The sequence below is a fragment of the Pygoscelis adeliae genome, unplaced genomic scaffold (assembly GCF_000699105.1).
Source record: "Pygoscelis adeliae isolate BGI_AS28 unplaced genomic scaffold, ASM69910v1 Scaffold34, whole genome shotgun sequence".
NCBI classification, from domain to species: domain Eukaryota; kingdom Metazoa; phylum Chordata; class Aves; order Sphenisciformes; family Spheniscidae; genus Pygoscelis; species Pygoscelis adeliae.
In genome coordinates, this window is record NW_008824658.1 from 891700 (window position 1) to 903435 (window position 11736).

Genomic DNA, 11736 nt, shown 5'->3' on the forward strand with positions numbered 1-11736 from the left:
CAGCAGGAACCATGTACCACCCATGGTATAAAAACACTCCTACAGAGCAGAACTGCAGAACTGAGGTATGTCCTTCACTTGAGGGAGCCACCGTCCCTGAGCAGTTAGAACTGGCTGCTGAGATGAGATGCTTATGCCTAAAAATACAGGATAATACACCCAACTCTTCCAGAGGGCTACTAAAAAAAACCTCCAACATTGTAAAGAAAGGGCTAGGATAGAGGGATGAAGTGGAACCCTAGGAAAAAATAAAAGTGTGGTTGAAAGGAAGAACAGATAGATCCAAATAAATACAGTGCCATCCTCTTAAGTACAGGCGCAGTGTGCCTGTCCATGTTGCAAACCAGGGCAGTTTAGATGACTGGATTATTTTCAGTTGGAAGGGACCTACAGTGATCATCCAACTGCCTGACCAATTCAGGGCTGACCAAGTTAAAGCATGTAAGGGATGAGTGGTTAGATAGAAGTTTGCTGAGAAACACATGGTCACTTTGGGCTGCTCGGCAGCTCTGGTGAAAGGCAGAGTCATCTCTCTTCTGCAGTTTTGCCAGCTTTTGTTACAAGGAAAAAAACTGGCTCTCGTCATGCCTTTGAGCAAAAAATTTTGCTGGAAAAAAGGCTCTTCATGTATTTTTCTCACTTTGGTGACATTTGTTCACTTTGCTGAGAAAAACTCACAAGGTGACAAGCATAAAATTTTGTCAGAAGCACTCGCTGGAGCGCCCCGGGAGATTCATTACTCAGGAACTTCCTCAACCTCAGGTGGGCCCAAATTTAACAGCACTCATCCTTCTTTTTAAACAATGGCCTATTGCGCTCATGTCCTTTGCTGTGTTGCTAGATTTCATATGCTCTCCCTCAGTCTCTTCTTCAAAGTCTGCTTGACGAAAAAGCTTTTTTTCCCCCCAAAGATTTAATATATCTTGGATTATATGCTACCAGTTCTTCATTTTTCCAAGATCCTCTTTAGTCATCTACATGTGCTCACAGTTTAGAGCTCCATTTTTGAGACTTCTGGGCAATGTTACAATAACCTAGTTCAGACTTCTTCCAGGGTGCCTTGCCTTGGTTCTTTTTGCTCTGTTTTTTTGTCTGTCTTTTGTCAGATTTCCCAGTCTGACAAGAGAAAGGCCCTTTTCTGGGAGGAGAGTATTTTCTGCACTGGAAGATTTTCACTCTGAACAGTATTCCCAAATATTCCCTTCCTTTTCTCTCTCATTTCTAATTTAAAATGTGATCCCTCACCAAGACTGTAAGAGTTACATTTTCTCTATTTTCACTTTTGAACCTTTCTTTTTTCTACAAGGGCATACTGTATCCTTTGTAGAAGTGGTGAGAAATGAGCCTGGCCTCCCCAGCCAGTGTTTTCTAGAAGACACAGGAGTGCCTGTCCTTTAACATTAAAACTCCAAAACTGTGAAAGGAAAACATGTTCAGTGTTTCTGCTGCCCCTACTACACCTGCTAAGATCCATTTGGTGTTTTTTTTAAATTTTTGAAGGCTTTGGAAGCACTGCTGAGATGAAAAGCTGCCCCCTCCCTCTGTTTGCCACGCTGCAGCCTGAGATCTTGCTTCTTATTGAGACCTTCAAGAAATGAGAGAGAAGAGAAAATTCCTCCTACAGAATAGCATCCCGTGTACTTGACTCCTGCAGCTGGGCCCTCGTGGACCCCTCTTCACATCTCACACCTATCCACAGTGTACAGGTACTTATTTTTACTGCTTTTCCCTTTCACCATATGAGGACTCATCTTCTCCCCTCTTCCTTTCTACTCCTCTGTTTACACATTTGCCTCCTGTTACTTCTCATCAGGCTGTGTTGGGAGAATTCATTAGTGTATATAACATGCTTTGAAGTTGTCCAAATAACGGTGATGTAACACTTTTGCACTTCTATAGGCTCTTTTATCTGAAGATCAAAGTAGTAAGTTATGATTACCATGATTGGATTATTGCTGCTTAGCCTTTGGATCTAAGGGTAAGCAGCAACTCTTCTGGGTAGGCATTAATCAGAATTACCGGATTATTTTATTAAATAGATGGAATGCTATAAAGTATGCTAGGGCTTAAAGAAAGGAGTGTGTACATGAGCTGTATGCCCTTTCCTACCATTTGATGATATGAATCAGGTGGCCCCTGTCTGTCACCTGACTACTTTGATCCGAGTGAAAATGGAAGGGGGACCAAGACACCATCATGGAGGACTTCAGAGGTGACTCCATGGTCTGCATCCTCCAACTCCAGACCCCGTCCAAACACAGCAAGGCTTTTCCCTCTATTTCTTAGCATGACCCACATTTTGCTTTTCCCAATTACTCAGCTTCACCAAGCCTTTCACAATGAACAACCAATCACCTCCATCATATTTCAATAAATTTGTCTTTGCCTGCTCACCGTTTTGGGGTGTTACAATGGACATTGCTCACTGCATGTATGCATTCCTGAACTTCTTGTGAAAAGGGGATATGGCACTTCCCCAGTTACCAGGGCAAGTAGTTGGGATGAAATCTGTGACAAAAGCAGAATAGGTACAATAAATCCCAAACTCCAGTGGAATAAAAGAAGTACTCTGAGCCTCCCAGTGGAAGGCCATGAGGTTTTGGCCAGCTCTGGGGATTAAACCAGCAAAGAGCAGCTGTGGATGCTCTGTGTGTTCTGAGTCAGAACAATTTGAATTGAGGAGTTCAGTGCTCATTCTACTGTGTATCCAGACAGTGTGCACATGATATCTTAGTGCTGATAAAAGTGATGTACAGCATATGGAAGAGTTATTTAAACAGGGCTTCCCTGTGAAAACATAATCAGGGTTTCCCATCTTAGCTACGATATTTTTCTGGAGTGCCAACATTAAAGCAGTGTGTGACAGGTGGCCTTGCAGAGGACACCACTTCAGGGAGATGGAGGTCATTCAGCTCCTCACAACCCTTATTCTTTGACAAAAACACTTGGCAATCGACCTAGCTATTAGGAAGACACAAGCGTGTTCAGTCCTGACTGCAGCTCGGAGGATGTCAGACCCCAGCTGAGCAGACTGCTTGGGGATAACAGGTTATCAAGAGGGAAGAAATGGAAAAGAGAAAGTGTGTTCCTCTTACCGATTGAAAATCGGTAAGTCAAAGTACAGCGTAATAGGGAGTCCCTGGAGCCTCAGAGGGTCTCCTGCCGGAGTCATGAAGAAGGCTATAAATCTCAGAGGCACCCCTATAAATCTTAGCACCACTCACGATCCTGAGCCAGCGCACAGCACTAGAAACACAAGCAGCACATGCCATTTCCACATCACAGATGTCCTAATAAAACTTCCCAATAGGTTAAAAAACTAGGCAATGCACTTTTCTGCCTGATATTTTTATTTTCAGTCAAAAATATGAGAAACTTTTATTTAGTCCTGAAGAAAGAGATTGCAAATATATTTTTAGCTTAATAAATCTGTTTTTGGACCAAGTGTTTGGCTTCTTATTTTAAACACAGCTGGTAGAATGATTAGTAAATCTGTCACTCAATGGGGGGACTTTCAGCAAATATCTTGCTGTCCCCCAGCAACCTCAATGGTAAAGGCCTGAAGTCAGAGCTGTGGAAGAGTGACTAGATATGCCTGATGGGGAAGCCATCCCGAGGAAGTGGCTTACAGATCAGTGGAGGAAACATTCATGACCTCTGCAGCATTTAGAAATTTTCAGATGTCAGAGCGTGGAAATCCAAAAGATTAATTTTTCCTTTACAGATGAAATTGCATTTTCCCAACAATATTCTCTCAGTTAGTTATTTCCTTTCTCTGAGTCTTCTGTATCCTTCAGCATTCTTCCAAATGAAAAAGAGGATAGCAAGGATGACTATTTTAAAAGAATTTCCATTTTCCCCTGGCTGCCACATTTTGGTTGCCATGGAAGTGCACAAGCTCCAAAGGGGACTGTTTAGTTAGATATTGTGCAATTTGTCAAGCTGCTCCTCTGGTGAGTCACTTTCCCTGGTTAAGTGTGCTTCAGAAATGAGTGTGGTCATCAGTTCCTCGTGATTTGCAAGTACTGCTGTTACCCTGTGACCTGAATTTCCTTTCCCTGGACATAATTAACTCTGCCAGGTAGAGATAATTGCAAAATCATTTGGTACACTTTTAAAAGGAAAAAAGACTTTTCCAGAAGTTGAAATCCTAATTTTTTAGTTTTATTCTTAAAGACCAACCTCAGCTCACCAGTTCAAGCAAACTGCCAAAAGTAAATGGTCCTGAGCTTTGTCCCCACGGACAAGCCTCCAAGCCTCCGAGATTCACCCCACATTGGAGCAGGAGTAGCAGGGATGCTGAACCAACCTTGCTCCCAGGCTGGTTTGGCTGCCTTGTCCCCCAGGGCAGCCCCAGCATGAGCTGCAGGTTGCACATGCTCCCCAAGGAAACGACAAACTGCTTCTTCCTTCATTGCAAGAATATGCCCTTTGTCTCGAGACTCTGCAGTGAATCCAACTGGTGGTCAGCAACCTGGGTTGTAGGAGCAAGCACACTGGCTCCCATGTCCCCAGAGAAGCTTTAGTAAGCCCTGCCAGCGAGCTCCACTCCATCACCCCCAGACCTTCCTGTGCAAACAGTGCGAGGAAAAAAAAGAAGAAGCACAAATCTTTTCTCATTGCTTGTGGGACTCGTGCCTTGGGAGAGCTTGCACAGCTCTCCAGTGACTCTCCAGGACAAGTTAAGGTTTAAGGTTATAATGGGTACTGCAAGGACAGCACCAGAACTGTGCATCAGGCCAAAAAAACAGGCAGATGCTTGGAGTGTCAGAGAAGATGCCTACTGAAATCAAGAAGAGTCACCAAAAACACCGAGGCTCAGCTTTCATTTCAGGAAGGAATTAAAACCCTTCTAATTGCTAAATGCAGCTGATTCTAATTTTCCTAATTCTAAATTTTTAGCAAAATAAGTAAGTACCCTGCAAATGTAAGTTAACAAAAGACAGAACAGAAATAATTCCCTTGAAACAACTCAAATAGAACCTCTCACTAAAAAAAAGAAAATTTTTGTCCTAACCAATTTCTGATTTAGATCTTGTCTAAAACCGGATAAAATCTTTCAGTATTAGGAACATCTTGATGAAATTTAAAAGTGCTGCTATTTTTCAAAATCTCTAGAGGCTAATTTAAGAAAAAAACCTTCAACAACTTGTGGAGCAATTTTGCTGTTATTTCCACCAGCTCTATGGCTGAAATCTCCTGTGATTTTTTCAATTGATCTAAAAAGAAATGTAAATAAACAGGAAAAACAGCAGAAGAAAATGTTCAGCATTAATTACAGCTATATAATAAATACCGTACTTGCTCTTCCACAGACAAACGACCATGATTGAGTGCAACAGAAGGCCTGCAAAGAAGTGTGGTGAAATACAAGCCCAGCTACACACTATATAGATCAGCCAGAGCACACTGTTTCCATGTCACTAAAAGCAAATAACGATGTCCACAAGATGCCTATAAATAATAGATCGTATCTATTGACTGGATAGCAGCCAGCATTTATATCTCTCCTTCTCACCTCAGAGTGCATTCATTCACCATCTTTGTGAGCAAATCTCCCTAAGCAGCCTGTTCCCCCCATCCAGGAGGTCACTGCTCAGCACGTGCCACTGCACCTGCACTGGCTCCAGGTCTGGACTCTGCAGGCAAGTTAAGACCCGTTTAACTCTTTATCCCAAGCCGGCTGAAGGGTGACTTGCGTCTTGCGCCATGTCTCCTTGCATGCAGTAAACACCCACAGTCTTTAGGGCACGCTGGTATGGCCCAGCAGTGCTCCCTTACGGCACCTTGCACAGACCAGCCGGCACAGCAACTCTTCCTGCTCATGCATCCCTGCTGATGCTCTCGAAACCTCCCCTCTCAAGTCTGGCTCTCTCCCAGACCCAGGCTGTGACGAAAGCTTCATTCATCATTTCACTTCCAGCGCAGGCTGACCAGGGCATCTCCAGATCTGTTCCCAGTCATGCAGATTATAATGAGCAATTTCAAGCTGTGCTGTCCAGGTATCGTGACATGATATCCTATCATGTCATGGTATGACTATACATCTCCCTTCTACTTATGGTATGTTTTGATCTGAATCCAAAATACGTATGTTTTGTTTCCACGGCACAGTATAAAGAGAGCCCCCATGAAGCTGGGTTTATTTTTGAAGATGTCTCTTTAATTTTCCTCTGGCAGGGCACAGAGGATGGCTGCATTTACTGGGTGATACTGTGTGATATTCATCCTCCTGTCAAACTCCAGTGGGGACAAGACTCCTATAGTCACTCAGACGAGAGAAACTGTGTATATTCTATCTCATGGTACCTTCACAGGAAGAATATATGCCTTTCTGGAAGATATATTTTAGCCAAATGTATTTAATTTTAGTCAAACATAAGTTTTCTGAGTCACAGGAAGAGTAACTGGATTAAATTTAATAGTTTCCAATATACAGGAAGTCTCTTTTGGGCTCAAACCATATGAAGCAACATATTTTGAGATAACAAAAAATAGAAGATCAAGCTAGGAAGCTGACAACAAAAATATGTATTTTACTCCCTGCTTTTTTATCCTTTTCACAACAATCAAATAATTTATTTTGTAGAAAATAATGGGGCAGATGAAAAATTCAGATACTTCGTTTTGCTGCAGAGGAGGTTGGGAAGCCCAGACGTCCCCTCAGTCTCGTTCACAATGGCCTTGGGTCCATCGTGAGTGAGGAATGGCAGCAACATGCTGAATGTTAGCGAGGTCCCACTCTCCACAGCTGCTGCGCACTGGGGTTATTTTAAGCTCTGAAGACAATTTATCAAATTACATTTCTGAAAAATGGTACATTTCTGAAAAATGGTACAATGTGAATCATATTTACTTCACCTTTCTCTTGCTGCAGGCTCTCGCTATTGGCTGCAGGATATTTATTACCTCTGATGCCTGCTCTAAGAATCTCCTTTCTAGGTCTGTATTTCACATTTAATGAGTGCTTTTGCAGTTTCATGACTGTTTTCTGAAGTTAAGGTGGCACTTTGCAAAGCCTAATCATTTATGGCCCGTTTCAGACTTCACTGATTTCTGCCCATTACTATGTACATGAAACTACTCACAACTCCAAAATGTTGTTTCTACCCCTTTCTGCTGTGTATCAGCTAACACTTTGAAAGCACAGACTTTAAGGGCAATGGCAGGCACCGTCTCACCTCAACCAGGACAAATTAGTCCACACGGTAGTGACTGAACCACATCCAGTGGGACCACTGGTCAGTGATGGTGCAGAAGGGAGATGACACACTCCAGTGGGAAATGTCCAAGAGCTCACAGCCTCCTTTGGTTGAAGCTATGTACAATGGAATCATTCCATTCATGGCTTAGGAGGGATGGTTTTCTTGCTCATGCTCATGCTGCAGCATCCAAAGGCACAACACAGACTGCCACCAGCTACGGCTGGGACTCTCCATGACTGGTTACTGCCTGGTCTTTTCACAGTCATCCAGTCTATGCTTAGATATGAAGGCTTCAGAGCTTCAAGGACACCAGTTGACCTCATGCCCAGCAGCCTCACACCTTGGGAGAAGAAGCTATGAGCACATAACCCACAGCTACGCTCTGTCTTGGCCATCCACAGGTCATCAAATTCACAGTGTATCTTTAAAGTGCTTGGTAGGTTGTGCAGCTGCTGCAAACCTCACCACCCGCTGTTCTGAGTGATGTGTCTGCAGTTTTGATCTTACTTTTTTTTTCTGATAAATACATAGTGGCATATGCACTTAAAACAAACATGCTCTGGAAAAAAAAAACCCTCCAGACAAATTTCCCCTACTCCTTTCCAAAACAAAACTGAAATAAACAAACCAAAACCTCTACAAAAACAAAATACACCCCTGCACTTGCTCCTTTCTGCTGGGGAGAGAATGACAGAACAGATGCATAACAGGAGCTATTTATGTTGGTTAATACATTACTGGGGAGATGCTGAGAGATTGTAGTGATAAGTTTAGAAGCAACCGTATAGGAAATATATTGGAATAGAGCAGATCCCCACCTGCCCACAATGTCGTTCTACCAAGCATTCATTTCTAAGTGATGTGTCACAGAAATCCTGCACTAGGTTCGTGTGAAAAATACATGTGAAATATGGAGCGCACTCAGAGCCTTTCTGTACAACAACATCCTACAGAAATTCTCACTCTTCTGCATCCTCCTTGCTTTCACATTTCACAGAAATGTCCCCCTCCACTTGCAACCATCACAAGGAGCTGTACTCAGAAGACTGGGAGCTATAATAATTCCAATATTCTGTTTTTCAAATTTTCTCTTCTTGCAAATATTTATAGTCAGAAAGTACTCTTATGCTCTATGGGAAAATATTGGTTTCAATGAAATTGTAATTTTCATTATCAGGATGATCAAATTAACAACATTAAAATAACAATGACAGAATAATTTTCATTTCCCATTTCAAAGCAAAATAAAACAACGCTTTGAAATGGTGATTCAAAGCATGTTTAGCTAGAGTAAATCTTGTTATTTGGATCAAAACCACTGATCTTCCCCCAACACTTTTTATTACAGATGTTTCAAAATTTGCTATTCTGCAAAGTCTCAGCTTTTCACCTCTCCACGTTCCTCCTTGGAACTCAAACTGGCTGTTGAAAAGTCCCCAAAGGAAGACATTCTCTTTCCTAAATAAGAATAATGATGACAAGAACAACAATGAGAATGAAAATGGAAATAACCTGATCTTAACGCACAGGGCTGTGTTACAAGACAGCGGTAAAGTTGAAATTCCCTCTGCTGGGAAGACTTTCTGAGTGCTCCGGCTGGGCTCCTACTAATCAATGATCAGATGGTAAAACATATTCATAAAAGCTGTCACTATCAAAGTGCCCTACAGGCTCTTATTTCCCCGCTATCCCAAGCTCATTAATATTTGGACAAACTGCTATCCAATAGCCAACAATCTGGTGCCTGGCCTCCCCCCGCCATCCCGCGGGAGCTGTGCTGAGCTGCGCAGTGTTATCTCTGCTTGCCAATGGAGTTGTGCCTCCTTCTCGTCCCCTGAGCTTTGATGCCATCCCAGCATGCGGGAAATTAACTTCTGCCTACTGTGTTCACCCACAAGACACGTATCTCTGCTGAAATTTCTCTTGAAGAGAAGGGAGGCAAAGCCCAAAAAAGGAAGGATGGGGAAAAAAGAAAAAGGCCATCTGCTTTTATCAGAGCATCACTTCAGCTGTCACCATGGCATGTAAATGCAGAAAATGCATATACTGCCTATAAATTCATTCTCGTGACTGGCAGTACCTCTGGTTTGAGTCAAACCTGTCGAAAAATGTTCTTAGTCTAAACTGGGACAAGCAACTTTCCTGGTCCAATGAGCTTGCATGTAAAACCCAGGTGTGTGTGAGCGGTGCAGACACATTGTGCCTCTTGCAGCTGTGGAGAGGGTGAATGACAGCAGTATCCTGCCATGTCTGATGGCTTTGGTGTTTGTCCTGTCCACATGCTCTCCAACCAACCAACCTACCAACCAACCAACCAACCAACCAACCAACCAACCAACCTCCAACCAACATCCAGAGCAGACCTCTTGGGAATGATGGGTACATATGATCCACATCCCAAGCCACAGCTCATTAACCCTTTTTCAGCCTCACAAACCTAAGTACCTCTGCCCTGGACACAGAACACTGGAGGTGTCAAAAACCTCATCCCTGGCTCACCTGTGGTCCTGCCTCACGTGAATATACACATACCACAAGAAAGATCCCTCAGCTATTACAGACATTACTTACTGGACATACAACTTGTGCAAATAAATAAGAAAATCTATCAGAGTCATGCTTGCAGCTATTTAGTTCCTATGCTTTTAATTCTTCTTTTATTTTTGAATGCCTTTGTATGAACAAGGCGTTGAGAAGATATGTGTATCACGGGCTCCTGCAGTAGGCAAAATCTCTGTCATAAGACTTGTGGGAATACAGCTCTCAAAAATGCAGGAGGTATTCCCAGACATTATTTAAAAATAAGTCTCTGCTTGTGTCTCTATCACAGGTTTACATCTTCTGCATCTCATGCAGTTTTTCAGCCACCTTATATTGTGCTAGCTTTTCCAAGAAAAATTATCTAAAAGTAATCACAAGAGTCATTAATTTATACAGAGAATAAATGTCTCTACCAAAAGTCCCTTTAGGAACCCTTTGGACTTTGGGTCCTACTGAACTTTCAGGCAGCAGAACTATTGACTGAAATGGGAACCAGAAGGAAAACTTGGTACTTCTCTGACCTTTCTAAATGCCAATAATACTTAAAGCCACTCAGTGTGCTCCATGATCTTTGGCACAGACCATATAACCTTTCACTGGGCAACTACTGTATTATTTCTCCTTACTTTACTGGAATTTTATAGCTTCCTTGTAATGCTAGAATGACCTTTTTTCTAACCGCAACAAAAAAAATGACTGACAAAAATCAATTGCAAATGTGTGGCTTCAGAACATCTTGTTTGCATTTCTGTAAATTCCCTCAAAAGAACTCCCCAGCATAAATTTAGAATGGTATTTTTATGGTCCCAAGTTTGAGGTCCCAAGTTCATGGGTGTGAGATCTGTGAACCCTTGGATCCTTTCTGAATCTGTAACTGATTCAGAGAACTACACTATGGTTCAGGAAGGAAGGTCAAAGAAGAACCTGTTCAGCTCCAAAGCATGCAGAAAGATTAAATCACATGAACTGGAAAAAGGTTCATTGGGGAAGGCAACCCACCTTGGAGAAATATCACATCCTTGCTGCATGAAAGCTCCCAGGGAGAACCAGAGACTGTTGAATATCCCAAACTCATTCGTCTGGTCATTGGCTGGCTGGTCTCGTCCTTCTTCAAATTCCTCAGTGTGCCACTCGTAAGGGCTGAAGCGACTCACCAGGAAGAGGACAACGCTCACTCCAATGTAGGCGAAAACAATGCACATCCATATCTCGTAAGCCAAAGGATCCAGAAAGGAAAAAACTCCTGGTTTGGACTTCTGAGGTTTTTTTATCATGATAGAGATACCTAAGCTCATGAACGGTTTGGAAAAGTCTATAACTTCTTCTCGAACCAGAGTGATGGTTAATGGTGCCACAGCCACATCCGCCCTCTGAAAAGGAGAGACAGAAAAGAGATTTGCATTCTGGGGATAAAATACATCTGCTAACTCCAGCTTATGTTCCTTTGATCTCTGTTTACCCCTGCTATCTCAGGGGTAAACAGACAAAGCCAATTGCAAGAGAAATGTTAAAAAGGAGCAGCCCATAATATTGGTGGGTTATTTCCATTTTATCACTGCTGATTACCAGTTCTGTTTTGAAATCACAGTGTTTTCTTTTTGCAGCCACCTAGCTCTTCTTGTCTGATTTATCCACTGATGCCACAGTCTGATGCAGATGATTTTCGCTAAAAGAGCTTTATCATCCAGACATCAAAAGAGGCAAGGAAAGGCCAATTGCCTGAAAAAGGATGCCAGGATGTTTACTTCCATCAGGAACTGTTTTTTGATTGTATAACTGATGCAGGAGAAGAGGAAAATGTCCTAGTGACACTGATGTGCACTTTCCACTTATTTTACAATCCGTCTTGAAAATGGAAAGGGAAATGCATTGAAATGGCTGTCGGCATATACCGTAGAGCTACCAGCAGGAGACAGATCATCCCTCACTCCAACACAGCGACACAGAGACTTGGGCACTGATGGTCCCTACACTAATTTCCCCTTTCCCT

General features: G+C 42.6%; 1 protein-coding gene across 5 annotated transcripts in view; it reads right to left on the reverse strand.

Moving 5' to 3' along the window:
• The window catches only part of GRIA1 (glutamate receptor, ionotropic, AMPA 1), a 132474-nt gene that overhangs the window by 25276 nt on the left and 95462 nt on the right, over positions 1-11736 (reverse strand). For all 5 annotated transcript variants that reach the window (XM_009322621.1, XM_009322620.1, XM_009322622.1 and 2 more), the window contains one exon: positions 10746-11116. In XM_009322621.1, the coding sequence (XP_009320896.1) occupies positions 10746-11116 (371 nt within the window). The remainder of the gene's footprint in view (positions 1-10745; positions 11117-11736) is intronic.